The 15762-nt window shown below is 37.9% G+C and overlaps 2 protein-coding genes across 2 annotated transcripts; one reads left to right on the forward strand and one right to left on the reverse strand.

The window, feature by feature from the left end:
• Positions 1–219: 219 nt before the first annotated feature.
• Positions 220–7360, reverse strand: bspry (B-box and SPRY domain containing). Its single transcript, XM_057321806.1, has 6 exons — positions 6585–7360; positions 5200–5298; positions 4553–4783; positions 4087–4112; positions 3854–3978; positions 220–1519 (listed from the first exon to the last, which is right to left on the reverse strand). The coding sequence occupies exons 1-6, from the start codon at positions 6954–6956 to the stop codon at positions 960–962; spliced, it is 1413 nt and encodes a 470-aa protein (XP_057177789.1). The 5' UTR covers positions 6957–7360; the 3' UTR covers positions 220–959.
• Positions 7361–8099: 739 nt separating this feature from the next.
• Positions 8100–14716, forward strand: zmynd19 (zinc finger, MYND-type containing 19). Its single transcript, XM_057328713.1, has 6 exons — positions 8100–8310; positions 9421–9480; positions 9952–10058; positions 10182–10322; positions 12837–13017; positions 13250–14716. The coding sequence occupies exons 1-6, from the start codon at positions 8260–8262 to the stop codon at positions 13391–13393; spliced, it is 684 nt and encodes a 227-aa protein (XP_057184696.1). The 5' UTR covers positions 8100–8259; the 3' UTR covers positions 13394–14716.
• The last annotated feature ends 1046 nt before the right edge of the window (positions 14717–15762 follow it).

Here is a 15762-nt window from a genome sequence, read left to right on the forward strand (position 1 = left end):
GAGTGAAGCACACCCTTGGTTCTCTGCTGCCCTCTAGTGGAGTAAATCTACTGCACAGAGACAGTACGAATCTGCAGCAATAAATTCGCTTTTAATTATGCGCAACCATCCCAAAAACTTCAAATGTTCCCAAATGACAAATAACATCATAATTCACCCAGTGGAAAAATTGTCAATGGTAGTAACAATAACCATACCAAAGAATTTAGTTGCTTGACTCTTTATTGTGTTTTTTTATTAAAGCCTGTAATGAAACCATGACAACATTTTAAATCAATAACAAAAACTACTACGATTATGTTACGTTCAAGTCAAAACCTTATTCATGTTAACTTGCACCTGGCAGATGTTTACAAATAGTGAACATAAATATAAGAATGGTTTTGTGTTCATATATTTGTTTCTGTATTTAGATTTACATCGTTAATGAGATTAAAATTTAATTAAGTGTTGTTTTAGAAAATAGAGAGGTGATCATACCCTGAAACTGGCCAGCATTTTCAGTCCAACATTTGTGCTTGGGAAACACTTTTTACCTTAAGGTCATAGTTTTTCCACATTGGACAATGTAAATATTACATTGAAATTAAAAAATATATGCCAGCCTTTTAAGCCTTTTTAATAGTCTAAAAATATCAAAATATGTGGTGTTGTCATATACATTAAACTATTTAAAATAAAAGTAATAAATACCACAGTCAACACTGCACTAATTTAAACATATACTGTACATCAATAGCTCTGAAAAAGACAGAAAATGTATTTAAATTGTTCCAATAACTTAAAAAGTATAAAAACAGTCAGTCGGTCTTAAATGTGTACATTTAAGCCAAATTTGCTTCTCTCAAACTAAACAATATGATTGTTATTATCACACCTTTCATATGTGATATACCGGTCTTCAATGGCACAGAAGATGTGAAACCTTTTTTAAATTATAATTTGCATTTCAAAAACATTCATTCCGTCCATTCTAGTGTTTTCAGGTTGACAAGAGAGACACTCTGATCCGCCACAGCACATGCGGCCAGCAGAGGCTCGCTGAAAGCATGTTTGACTACATGTAGCACAGACATAGATTCAGGATCATAGAAGAGCAGGGTCTGACTGGGCCAGTCTAGCAGCAGACCCACTCTCTTGAGTTTCTTAACCACTGATATGCCCACATTACATCCATCGTGGCAGAAGGATAGGTCTCCATCATAATGTGAAAGCACCCATGATTTTGTGTTGTAGCCCAACCGGGCAGAATTTCCGGACCCCTTGCGGTCCATGCTAGCATAGCAAACGCCCACTTTAAAGGCGGCACTTTTGCCCATGTCGAGTACCCAGCTGTGGGTGCCAGAGGACATGGGAGGGGAGCAAAGGGCATTGGGCCAGCTGTCGAAGCGCGCTGGGTCATAGGGGGGTGACTGACGCGTGCGTTTGGGCAGGAAAGTTAAAGTGCAACAATCGTCAGAGAGGGAGAGAAGTGGGCTGACAGTTTTCGTTTCGAACTGTAGCTTTGTTGACCTGGGACCTAAAAAAAGAAAAGAAAAATACATAAAATATTCAGCTACGGAAAAATTAAGAGACCATTACACAAAATTATTTACTCAGTATAGGTTTGTAAATATAGGGAAAATGATATTTATTGTTTCAATCTGTGGACTACTTTATTTCTCCCAAATTTCAAATAAAAATAGCAGAAAACGAAAACTGGAGCAACAGGTACAAAACAAAAAAAGATCCTCTGTATTTTTTCAGATCTCAAATACTGCAAACAAAAGTTGATATTCACTTTTAAGCAATACAACAAAAATATTTGTACATGTTTTTAGGAAAAGTTCAAAAATCATTTTTTTAATTGATATCCTCAACTTTTATTACAGTTTTCATGTGTCTTGTCATGCTGTCAGTCTTTCACATTGCTGTTGGATGACTTTGTCACAACTGAGTTTTGATTTTGTCGAAATTTAAATACAGGACTGGAATGGCCACAATACATTTAGAAATGCTGATTAAATGACCATTCAGCTATTGTTATAGTTTAAAAACAGCCAATGATCAGGGCAGATATATCCTGTCGATCAAAAGAGGACAGGAAAATGCAATGAATTTGTGCTCTGTGTATAGAAAGCGTTAAGAAACATCACCAGTTTGATGTTTAATATTAATAGTCATTATATGAATTAATAACATTCAGAAGGTTAAGAATTAATTCAATCTTCAGAATCGGTATTGTCAGATATCACTCAGAATAATTGGTATCAGTGGAGAAGTTTAGTATCAGTGCATCTCTACTATATTGTTTATTTTAATCTACTGTTTAAGCTACTGCAAAAAATAGTTTGATTTATCTTAAGCCACGCCCACTTGCAATACTGCAATGCCCACCAAGGGCTGCTGGCCACAGTGTGGGAAGCACTGGTTAATACTGTGAAGTCCCTCTTCCTAGCCGAAGTTATCCCTTCCTAAATTGTCAATTCTTTGGGATACTTGAAAAGTGATACTTCAAATGTAAAAAAAAAAAAAAAGTTGTCATCCACAACCAAGGAAGTAAAAAATACTTGGAAGTTTTGGAAGAGCCTTGAAAGCATATCTGTTAAAATAAAAGCTTTTATATTTTCTGCAGTGTGACATACTAAACTCCTCCTAAAGCTACCTGAAGAAGCAGACTTCACAAAACATTTATACTTGTAAAAATGCATTTGTCACTGTTTGAATAAACTATTAAAAACAAAAAAGTCAACAATCCCACAATCCCCGACAAGAGGTAGGCCATGCAAGGTCCAAAGTCTTACATGGGGTAAAGTTAAACTCAGTTATGCTTTAAGTTAAGCTCAGTTCTGTCTAAATCTATGAGTGAGAATGGCCTACAGTGTTTCCGTTTAAACCCACATGAAAGCCATGTAATCATAGACGTAAATGTGCTAATTCTTTCTGTCATGATTCTGCCTCATCATGTCATGTCTTTCTTGATCTAGTGGCAGGATCATGACAGAACCTCATGTTTTGTGTGGAGAGAGGCATGTTACTGTTGGTTCTGACCATAGACTGTATAAAATATGGACGTAGTGTCTGTGACGTCACCCGTAGGTTTGTGAAGAGTAAAAATGAAGCCTAAAGTAGGCGGAGGCGCTCATCGCCATCTTGGCATCGCGCGTCACTCCCAGATAATCGAAAATGGGCAAAAAGGCGGGACATGGTTAGAGCTGAGGCGCCTGGTTTGCTGAAACCACTTGTCACTCCAGTGGCCACGCACCTAATTTGCAGAATTTTAAGGCTTAATATAAGTTAAACGGGTGAGTTATAAAATAATTCACCCTCCTCACAGTTGTCATGAAGTGTAAAATTAGATATCTAGACCAAAATATTTTTTTGTACCAGGCTGTAAACGTGTTTTTTCTGCTGTAAAGTTGCCCATTTTAACATGGAGCTCAATGAGATTCTGCTCTCTTTTGGAGCCAGTCTGTAGCGGCAAGTCGATAAATTGCAATTAAAGTCACTTCCGTGTTGGCTTCACGAGAGAGACCGGAAGGTTGCCCCTCGGTTCTGACATAACATGCATCTCCGGTCTCGTCTATGTCCCCGCCCTCTCGTTTCCTTATTAGTATTTGTTAACGATTTCATGCCCCACACCTGTCCCCCTCTTGATTTGGTTCCCTATTTTATGCCCTGGTGTTTTCTGTCCTGTGCTGCTGCGTTATGCTAGATCCTTGTATTGTTCCTGTCTACCTTGTTGCCTTTTTCTCCTGATGTTTGCTGTTACCCTGCCTGTCTACCTGTCTGCCTGCAATTGGGTTCTTCCCTCCCCTTTCCTGACACTTTCATTAGATGTTTTGTGTAGAAATTTAATAGGAAGTGGACTAACCTGACGGTCCAAGCAGTATGGCACTGGCCCATAAACCCAGCATGAGTTTACTGGTGCTACATTCTCTATTCAGACTCAGTTGCTCAGTGTCTCGGGGTTCACCAACACCTTCTGCATCCTCAACCCTGACACATTCATGTACAAAAACAATTATCACATCTGAATTATCGTAACTATTTACTATGATAACATATTACAAACGAATTAAACTGATGGTAAATTGTAACAATTACCTCTCATATATTTCCTGGTTAGCGCTCTGAAAATAAAGAATAAAACAAAACAACAATCAATAGATTGTCACAATTCTATGATTATATTCTTTCGATCTATCATTGATTATCTAAACATAGTATTTAAAACAGGTAAAACCAACTGATTAAATTCTCCCGTAACATTTTCTAAAGCATTTGAGTCATTATTTTTCACAAAATTTTATTTTTTATTTTGCATTACAGTAATGAGAGTTTAAGGCTTAGATGCCTTAATAATATCATTTCTTGACTTGAAGATTTTTGTTTCCCTGTCGTTTGATTTCAGCCTTGTCATTCTATTTCTAATGCTTCGAAAGTTTCCTTAAGTACTTATTAACTTAAGTTAAAATGTGTTTTCGTTTTCACATCCAAAGATAAATAGTTTTAGTTAAATAAATAAAAATTGTAACAGAATTTTAGCAAAGGTTCTCCTTTATTCACTCACCACAAGCATGGCATCTGTGGAGTGTGTGAGTTTGTTCACCAGACTGGTGCGTGTGTGTGCGAGTTTCTCAAGAGTCTGTGTCCAGTGTGCCCTCTGAGTGAGGAGACACTGCTCCACGCGCTCTTCTTCTCGCTGTATGGCCTCCAAGAGACGCTGCTCCTCCTCCTCAAGAGCCTCGCGTATGGCATTTACCTGAGACAGCACATGCTCTCTCACGCTGTTTGCATCTACCTGTCAACCCAACAGCACATGGGGCATTTACTACACCATACAGTATTACCATGTTATAACTAGTTATAAACATCTGAACACACCTACATAGTAAATTGTATAAGAAACGAAAAAATGTGACAGGGGGATATTGACCAGCATTGAAATTTGCTGTCATTACTAGTCTTCAGGTGATTATCTGTGTATTTTATTCATGTTTTTCCTTTAAAAAAATGTACTGTTGCAGTACACTGATGCTATCAAATTGTAATACCATGGTACTTAAAATACACTGTTCCACAATACAAATTATTACAATATTTATATACCATGATGTTTATGTACGACTATATGACACTCTAAGGTACCTTTATACCTTTATGAGGGTGTTTTATTAATTATATAAAACACTGTGGATGAGTGAATTTATCACGTACCTGTACAGCTTTCTCTCGGGCTGTAAGCGTACGATCAATAAATCGTTCGATCCGCAGAGTTTGCAGTTGCATCTTTTCACAGACATCCACCAGTTGATTCTGTTTAAAACCAATGGAATAAAGTAATGTTGGATTATGAAAGGAAAAAGCATTATAAGTGTAACCAAGAGGTTTGAACCAGCACTGTCAATAATGTTTCTCAGTGGAATTAAGAGAATCTTAAGCATAGAACTGGTACCTATTTGTACAGTTATGAAATATAATGGTGTTTTATGTGATAAAAGGCTAAACATTTTCATTCTCAAATCTGTTGGTTGATTTTAGGCTGTTGTTACCTTAACACTGATATAATAAGTATGTGATGGGGGTTCATAAAGGATTCTTTTTTGTATGTTTTGTATTTTAATATTATTAGCTTCCAAAGCACATAAACCAATGTTTCTGCGTACTGTATTTTCTCAAATGTGCAAAAATCACGTTTTTATATTATTCGCTTCCTTTATTACATAATTTATGTGTAAATATGGATAAAATGTGTATTCCTAGTATCTAAATTGTAATGTTTTTTGAAGGAACTAGGATAATGCTTTGACAAAATTTGTATAGGGCTTCATAATGTTAATTTGTTGGCCTATTTACCTGTTGTCTCTACAAATAAATGCAAATAAACGTTCTGGTGTTTACTATAGGACATGTGAAAAAAGTAAAAGTAAATCCTTGTTTTGAAAACTCAAAAAACAACAACAAAAAATCCCCCCAAATAAGGAAATTTTCTGGCAGCTGGGGCGTAAAATTACATGTTTCCATGTTTTTCTAGTAAATTGGCTTTTGTATTTTCAAAAATAGGCTATGGGAAAAATCTGTAAATAAAACAGCAAAATTGTGTACAATTACCATTTTTTTTACATCATACATGGAAAATTCTATAAAAATACGGTTTCTTTTTTAGTTTCCCTGAGAAAACAAGGAAATTCAATACCAACAGCAGAAAAATTAAGATGGTCTCTGACTGCAAGTATAGGCCTATCTCAAACAATTTCACTAAAAACAAATGTCTAAAGAAGATAACAATAAATGACATTAATTAAGTCCTTAAGAAAAAAATATAGGGCTACTTCATTTTATAAGGTGCATCGGGGTGTCTGCAGCTTTATGACATAAAGAAACCATCCACACCCTCCCCTGCATGTGATTTTAACAAATGTACACAAATTGCACAACACTTACAAAGTCTCAAGTACACAACATTTTAACAGTTATAATAAGTATAATAACAATACATATTTTTTTACTGATAAATCGTATTTAAACGGATTTGTTTAAACTTATTTGTAAAAAGCTATAATTATATAAGCAAGTCATGTTATTTAATTGTTCTTGCTCACCCTTACTACAGTTGCCCGTGTAACCAGTTTTGTCACGGTGTGACCCTGACAAAATCCATCCGAAACACATTTCGAGCAGGCCAGTTTCCCTTCTGTACTACAATATAACTCTAGTGCGCTTCCATGCGCTGAACACAGTTTCAGTTCTCCAGAAGCCGGTAGAGAATCTGCATCGCTGACATCACTCTCCACGGGTTCTGTCGACGATTCTTTGTTTACTGTGCCATTGCTGTATGAAAACAACCCACCAGTTTCAGATACATTTATCTGATCTTCCTGTTTCGGAGGGTCGTCCAGTCGAGGGTCAGATTCCAGGTCACTGACATGCAAGGACACCGTTTGAAGTTCGCAAAGTCTATATTCGGCACTCATGGCACCGACGGATATGTTGGTTCTTCAAAAAAAAAAAAAGAATATAAAACAACGGGTGCCTGGCTAGTTTCGCTGATGTATACTGTAAAATACCAGTGGCGCAGGTGTATCTAGTTTTAAAGCCCTGCCTCTGTCACACTCGCAGGTGTGTAACACGGAAGTTGGAGAGTGCGCAACTCTCTCTAGTAGCGAGTTTTGTTTGCGGTTGTGGTCACTGGCCAGTATTACCAGGTGAGTGTTATATGACACACAGCGTGGGTATACGATTGTACAATAATCTGTCGTCGGGTTCAGCAGGTCGACAGCATAGATAGCTGTCCAAAGACTGGGAGAAATGAGAAAAAAATGATGTTAATGTGTAACTATTTGCGCCAATAAATCATCAGCATGTGAGTAGATCCGTCCAGCTCAACCCGTACATGCAAGGGGGGAGAATATCGTCATTTTATAGTTAATTAAAATTGCAGTGCAGTAGAAATGTTTCAACGTGTTGCATTTTGTAAATGCAGTAAATGTTTTTATTACGTCAAAATTCTCATTCAGAGAATGTTATCCAGCATCACGGCAAAAAATACATACATATTTTCAAATGAAAATGACATGATACGTTTAATTATTTAAAGGAAATAAAGATAAGATAAAATGCTTAATAGGCTACTGGATGTATGATTAGCGGTTTTAAATATTTTCCCTCATGCCATCTCAGAAGAAACGCTGTGATTTCTGTATATTTAACAACACTGGTTATACTCTCTTAACACTTCCGCTTTTATGTTATTACCGTGAACTTCTGATATACGTCTTGTGAACTATTGTATTACCATGATTTCACTCCATTGGTACCAATGAGCAACATTTCGCGCTAAAATGTCATGTTTTATTTACGTAATGAAAAGGCGTGGTGAAACAAATGGGTGGGATTTGCTGGGAATCTCACATTTGGATTGGACAAACCGGTCAAACGCTTTTAAGTTTATCGTTGAGACGTCAACGTGAGAATTTCAGACGTAACCCTAGGCGTTGCAGAACTCTAATTCTTATTGGACGAACCACTGTCAGTCCTAGTTTACGATTGGTTTAGGTTGTTAACGTTTTTAGTCCCGCCCCCTGAAGCTGGCAGGTTTTTCCAACCTCTCACAGCGGTGCATCACGGAGGATTGGAAGCGGGTGGGGGAGATTCAGGCTAAGACTTACCCTATTACACTACAAATTTGTACCCAGGGTTGTGTTGGCCGTACCGATTTTAAACGTATTACCATTGTACCCGCTCTCACATCCCAGCACAGACCTGACATCCCCTCTAATGTCGGATTTCAAGCTTGGGATCGTTCGACTTGGCCGTGTGGCCGGGAAGGTGAGCTGAATCCTAGGGCTGCCATGTGCGACGCGAAGGGGAGGGGATCTGAGAACCGTGAGCAAAATGCCTCTTTTTAAAGAATTACGTGGCGTATGGATGTTACCTGCTTTGCTCAGGGGAGCATGTGTAATTGTCGTCGAAATGTGTGTTTTCTTCAGTGAAATTGACCGGCTTGTTAGCCGAATAGGTTGCGTCGCTTTTGAGCCGCCTACTTTTGCTCTGGTAGTACCGCTAGCGTGGCTACAGCGCTGCTCGGACGAGAGATCGTTTCTTAACTGGAGAATGCGAAAGTTGTTTGTTTTAATTTGCACTATTGAGAGGATGGGGTAGTGTAATGTTACGTTTTCCGATCTTTGATCCACATTTATTATGACACTGGCATCCAATATGGCTCAGAGATGTCTGAATGCCTTAACCAGGAACCGTTTGCAGCGTGACTCAAAACCGGCATGTCGGCAGTGATGAGCGTTAGCACTGTCCTAGCTTTTTTTCAAACATTCATACAATACGTTTGTATTTATACAATACATACGTATTGTCAGTCATCTCGTATTTTATCCACAGAACACCTGAAAATTATGAAAGCGCCTTCCATTATCTTAAGGATGATTGTTTGCGTGGTTCAGATAGCGGGATCGGACAAATTAAGCCGAGTCGTCTCTTGATGCCAGGCCGCTCATGCCATGACACTAGAGGGCACCCGGTAAACAAATATAAATTGGGGTTAAACAATAGGAGCATGTGAGCATCGCGTGAAAGAGGGCAATAATGAAGCTAACGATTCCCGCTTGATGTTGTCATGAGATTGAATAGAGCAGAGGTTTAACGTTACCTCACCTTGCATTCGATTTTTTGCAAGGAAATCGTTTATTTAGATTGGCGTTTAAAATATTACAGGTCCCTTTTCCTGCCGTAAGTTTTTAGTATGATTTAAAAAACGTCTAATATCCTCTAATGCCCGACATGTGTAAAAGACAGAGCCTCTCCGCTGCACTTGACGCTTGTTTTGACGGGGGACCACATGTTTGTACAAGACGTTGTTGATGTCAATGTTAATTGTTGTCTAAAATACACTTTTTTTATAACGCATTTATTTTTTCCCTTCAGACAAAATACACTTTGATTGATGAGCAAGACATACCTTTAGTGGAAAACTATGCTTTTGAGGTGAGAAAACTGGGGTATGGTCGATTGTTTGCGTTTTGAAATGTGTGCGCGCGCGTATGTGTGTTGTTCTTGTGTGTAGATTTTATTTTGCTTGTATATGTTTCTTACTTTGGTAAGTTACAGGATAAACCATAACAAACATTTTGGCCTTTGATGTCAATTCTTGTCATATTAAAATAGTATCAAGTTTACTTGAAAATATGCAATGCCATATATTTTTATGATTTTTGTAACTTTGTTTATTTTGATGTATTTTTATATGCCATGTGAAACTAAAACGTGGTAAACAACCCAAATCGGATGTCATTATGCCATATCACCTACCTAAACTTAGTTGTTTGGTTTTATTTCAGTGATATGTTTAAATTAGATTTGCTTAATAGGAATAGTTTATTATTAGTTGTTTTTGCTCATGTTATTGAAATTAATTACAAAGTATGCTAATTTTTAAAGGAAAACATCTTTTCTCAGGCTCGCATGGAAGTTGATGCGGATGGGAATGGGGCCAAAATCTTTGCTTATGCCTTTGACATAGGCAAGGGCAGGTGGGCAGGTCGACCACTGCATGAGTTACTCTGGTGAGTGCACTGCTAGGCCCCAGTTCATTTAATGATTCCTTCACGCAAGTGCTCTTTATGTTTTCTATTAAAATGAACATATAAATGGTTTTAAGTCATTGTTTTTGATGTTTTGGTACATAGGGAAAAGCACAGAGGGGGTATCGCTCCAAGCTTCCAAGTAGTTCACATAAACTCAGTCACAGTGGACAACCGTCTAGATAACTTGCGGCTTGTTCCTGTTGGATGGTGTCCTAAACCAGAAGAGCTGTCTAGCAAACAAAGGTAGTTTCCTATATCATAAAAGTAATACACAAGAAAAAGTAAAATAAATACGTACAGAGCCGTGGAAGGGACATTGGCGAAAATAAAAATCAGAAGACTTTCCTGTGCACACGGGATAGTAGTTTCTCGTTTTGTGCTCACGAGTTACTGTGAATGTGCCTGTTATGCATAAAAAGGCCTCTAGATGGCACCAGTTTAAATTAAATGTAGATACTGTGCAAGAGATGTAGAATTGGAAATGAATAGGCACATGTCTATACAGTATGTGAGGGGGTATTTTAAAACGTTTGACGTAGAACATGCACAAGGTGTATTAATGCATGAAGACAGTAACTTTTAAAAGGCAAAATTCATTACAATGCTTATTAATACTTCATAGGCTAATGTGTATGGGAAGAATCCTGGTGGCCTTGTTCATTGTCTGTACAATATACCAAAGTGATAATTCCTGGCATTTGTTGAAAATCATGAATCGGTTATGCCTATTTCGTAAGCACTTATAGTGTTTGCCGATTGTCCTACTGACCGGCAGCGTTTGAAGAACGCGCTGCACGGTCGAACTGCCAGCGTGCATATAATGGCAAGCTTGCATTACGATGTGTTAAATACATGAAGCCTCTTCAATAAACTTATTGTATTGACGATGTAGATTATATAATGATAAGAGATGTTTTATCCAGGCCATTTGCGTATAGTGCGAATTATAGAAAGTAAAAAAAAAGTTTTTAATTAAAATATTTATTGTTAAATGCAGAGCAGGTGGAAGAAGAATGCAAGGTATAGCCTAGGCGACTTTTCTCTTTTATAAGAACGATTAAGCCCAACCAGCTTGCCAAGCACGTTTATTTATACTACAAGTCCATTTTATATGTAAGAACTGTTTCACTGAAATCACATTTTATCATAAAACAAGTACACATCATGTAGTGCTTATATTGTATATGTGTGAGAGGAAAACGGTGGTGTAAATCTCTTCTGCACTGACGGAACCTCAGTCATCTTTAATTAAAACAACATAACCACAATAGTGTTGTCACGATACTGGAATTTCTAACTTTGATTCAATACCTAAAAAAAATCGATATTCGATACCATTTTCGATACCACAGGGAATAAACTGCCATAGCAATAAGGCCCTAATAAGCAATAGCAATATAGGCCTTTTTAAATTTTATTTGAAGTTAAATTGAACAAGACTAGACAATGAGGTATATATTTTTACATTATTTATTAATTGTTAATCTAATGTTAATTTTACGAATACATTTACTATTTAAAATCAAAGTTGTATTTGTCAGTATTAATGGACCAGACCCTGTTGAAAAAACCAGCCTATGCTGGTTTGGTATGTTTTGATGCTGGTTTGCTGGTTTGTGCTGGTTTAAACTGTTCATGTGCTGGTTTAAGATGGTCATATGCTGATTTAAGATGGTTCTTAGCTGGTTTAAGATCAAACCAGCATCGATCAAAACATACCTTACCCAGCATATACTGGAATTTTCAACAGGGGAGCTTACATAAATAGTTGTATTTTTTAACTAACATTTAAAAGAGATTAATAAATACTTCAACAAATGTATTGCTCATTCATTGTTCGTTAATGTTAGTTAATAGCCTACATTTTTATTTGGCTAAATTGGCTTTTATTCACATAGGCCCATACTGTAATCATTGATCAGCGCACATATAGACAGAAACGCAAACTTAAACGCAAGAACTGATGCAGAGACTCCGCATCTTTCTAACATTAACAACTTTTAACCGGAGCGAATGAGACGAGTGGATGAATAATTGAACAGCGCATACACATAGAGCGCTATGGTAAACACTGGAGTGCAAACGTGTATCACACGCGAGAACTGTTGCGGAGACTTTACTCGCACCAGCATTATTTCAAACATCAAATTAACCGGAGCGAACGAGACGAGTGGATGAAATCATTGATGAGCGCACATAAAGACAGAAACGCGTGCATTAAACATGAGAACTGTTGCGGAGACTCTGTACTAACATAAACAACATATAACCAGGGCGAATGAAACGAGTGGATAAAATTATTGATCAGCGCACATACATGGATCGCTATGGTAAACACGGGAAGCGTAACGAGCGTGCACCATGCTAGATGTGTTACTGAGACTGGCCATCTTTTCTAACATAAACACGATTTAACTGCCACAAACGAGTCAAGTCTGTGAGCGGAGGCGGGGCTCTGTTGTTATGCGTTCACCTGCAGTGTGTCAACTCACTGTCGGAAAAGAGAAAGAGAGCGGGAACGCGCAGCTGATATCGATACGTGGGACATGGGTATTGGAACCGTTTCAGATTCTTCAGTATCGATACTTATCGAAATATCGATATTTTTGACAACACTAAACCACAATGGCTTTTGTGCCTGTAATTCACACTATACGGAGAGCCCGGGAACAATGCAGATAAAACATTTCAAAGTTATATGCATTAATACACGTTGTGCATGTTTATGTTTTAAAATATGTTTAAAATGTTTTTTAGAGAGCAGTCGCTGTACTGGCTGGCTATCCAACAGGTTCCTGCAGACCCAGTTGAGGAGCAGTATCTAGAGCTGAGTCGCACACGTTACTACAATGCCAACGGAGAGCTGGTGGAAGAGGAGGAATGCTCCTGCACCTACTACGAGTGTCACTACCCACCCTGCTCGCTTATTGAGAGGAGGGTCAGTATGACATAGAGAAAAAGAAAATCCTTATGTTTAACACTGAATACTGCTCATAATCAGTATTTTAAAGGTGAAGTGTGTAATTTGAAAAAAATGCAATTATAGTCATAATATTCAATTTCAAATGTTGATACTCAATTCAAAATAGTGTTTAAACAAGGCCTATTAATATTGTGCTGTTTGTTCTAATCACGAAAACCTCACTGTCTTTATTTTTGTGTCTTTACAGCTGAGAGAGTTCAACATCTGTGGCCGATGCCAGGTGGCGCGCTACTGTGGCTCGCAGTGCCAACAAAGAGATTGGCCGGCCCATAAGAAGCAGTGCCGCGAACGTAAACGAGTTCTGGCACTGGAGTCTGAGCCTGAACGATGAGCTCCTCGACCCCAGTTTTAAGAACGGGCGTCAGAGGGGTGTGGGGTGAGAGTTGAAATGCAAAAACTGACTGAAAGGATAGGAGACAATATTGGTGGGTTGGATGGGCCATTTGGGGAAAAAAAACTTGCTTCCCTGAACTTTCACATCTTCACAGGTTGCCTGTGGGGATTTTGGGAAATTTAGTTTTTTTTTGTTCAGAGGAGGTCTTAAAAGCTCCACCTGCTGCTATGGATGTGTGTTTAATGAAGAAAAACACCATGCCGTCATAACTCTGTGGACTGCAGGTATTGACAGTCATGCGCTTGCCCGTTCCATCCATCCACCTGTCATGAAGTATTAGCCACTGGTTGCGAGGGACAAAACTACTGTACAACTGAAAGGATGGAATACGGACCTCTTCACTGTACTACCCTTCCCTTTCCTCTCCTGGTTGAACTTCTTGTGCACATAACTAAGCACATAGTCACCCACCTGCCATACCTTCTACAAGAATACAGCCGATAGCTGTGCAAAACCACACCACCAGTATTGTGTGTGCAATGCCATTATTGACTGAAGGACATGGATGAAATGGTTGAATGTTTCCTTTTTTATTATTATTTGTCAGTGGGAAGTTTTGGGGGTGGTGCTGGGGAATATGCCTACTTTGGGGCAGCGTCACTTTTTGCATACCCATTTTTAAAATGCATTACAGTCCTATTTACGCTTTCCACTCATGTAATGTTTCGTTTTGCTTACCATAACAAGCACTCAGTTTAGAGGGATGTCCTGGGAAAAACTTGAAAACCCACACAGAAAGTTGACTAATGTTGTCAACGTGTACTTGGATGCAAGTTGTCATTTGGGTCCCAGTCATTCAATGATTAGTCTTCTGTTTGTCTTAAACTTTTTGTCAAAGTGAGCGTAATTTATTAATTTTTCACTTTTTAATCGCTCATCTTGATTTAAATGTGCACACAGTTTCCAAGTGTGTCTTCCTCTTACGTCAAGGGCAACTCTACCAAACTGTGACGTGCACCTGCAAATGCGCATGTATAACGGATATGTACATGTGGTGTTTACCTGTGTGCGTATTCCGAATAATTTATTATTGAATTATCTGGTTGGGTTGAACACTGTGCACTGAATATCCACACATTGATCCTCACTCTTTCTGAGAAATGGGAGTCTTGGGTAAGGTGGGTGTCTGTTCTTTTTATTTTTTCTAAGCTATTACCATACAAACATAAAATGCATAAATATGTGAATGGACAAAGTTTGTGATAACTGACCATTTCTTGTCACTGTAAAATATAAGAATAAAGTAAATAAAATATTAAATGTGTAAATGTTAATTTGGTTGCGATGTGTTTTGTCCACATTCATTTAAGGTTCAAACTTACGTTTCTTTTCGTTGTGTGATTTTTTTTTTTCTGCACATGGCCTATTGAACAATTCTGATCAATGTTATTGAATGAGCAAAACGTCAACGGAAAGTTTTCATCAATTTGAAATTTAAAAGCCGTGCAATGGTGTTGAGAAAAAATAGTGGCTGTATGAAGTTTATTTTAAGTTGACGCAAAAGTAGTGTAAAATTAAGGCAACAAACGGATATGAACAGCGGTAGCTGTTTGTAAGCAGTTATGGTTTGTCCCATGCTAAATTCATACCATTTACACCCATCCATTGTTTTATCATTTAAAAACTAAAGTGTCTTCTATGTTAACTAATAACTGAACTGTGGTTTGGGCTACTGTATCAGTTGAACTAGTGCAGCAACCTTCACACATCAACCAAAGCAGGCCAATTTAATTTGTGTCTATAGAGGATGGCGTGAACAACCTTTACCCAAACGTCTCCATAGGAACCGGAGGAGTGGAAGAAACAGATTGTAAGAGCTCTCCGCTGTAACGGATGTAAATTAACATTTTAACCACACTTCTAGTCGACTTCAAACCCCCAAAAACTGTCGCTTCATTTTGCGAAACACCTCAAAAGAGAACGAATCACAGGATGCATTAACAAAGCCAGTAAGCGTAGATGTTAAAAAAAGCGATTATCTTTTGTGCGGATTTTGGTATTCATTTCAACCTTTTTTGCTACAAAGCACAACTGCACGTTGTCTGGTGAGTGGCAAAAATATTTGTAGCACTTAATTTTACTGTACGTGCACTACATGCAGTGTACTTACACACAATATTACATGTAGAATGTAGGCTACTCGATTACTAAGTAACGCGTTTTTGTAATGAAATTGTTTTTTACGAATGAAATGCCTTAGAAATTAGTTTATTGTGTTGAAATTGATATGAAATTATATCTGTTGAAAAGTGTGATGTTTTTTGCGAGTAGCCATGTTTAATTTATGCTGAAGACTAATGCTGTGT

Source organism: Triplophysa rosa, linkage group LG2 (assembly GCF_024868665.1).
Source record: "Triplophysa rosa linkage group LG2, Trosa_1v2, whole genome shotgun sequence".
In the NCBI taxonomy this organism is placed as follows: Eukaryota; Metazoa; Chordata; class Actinopteri; order Cypriniformes; family Nemacheilidae; genus Triplophysa; species Triplophysa rosa.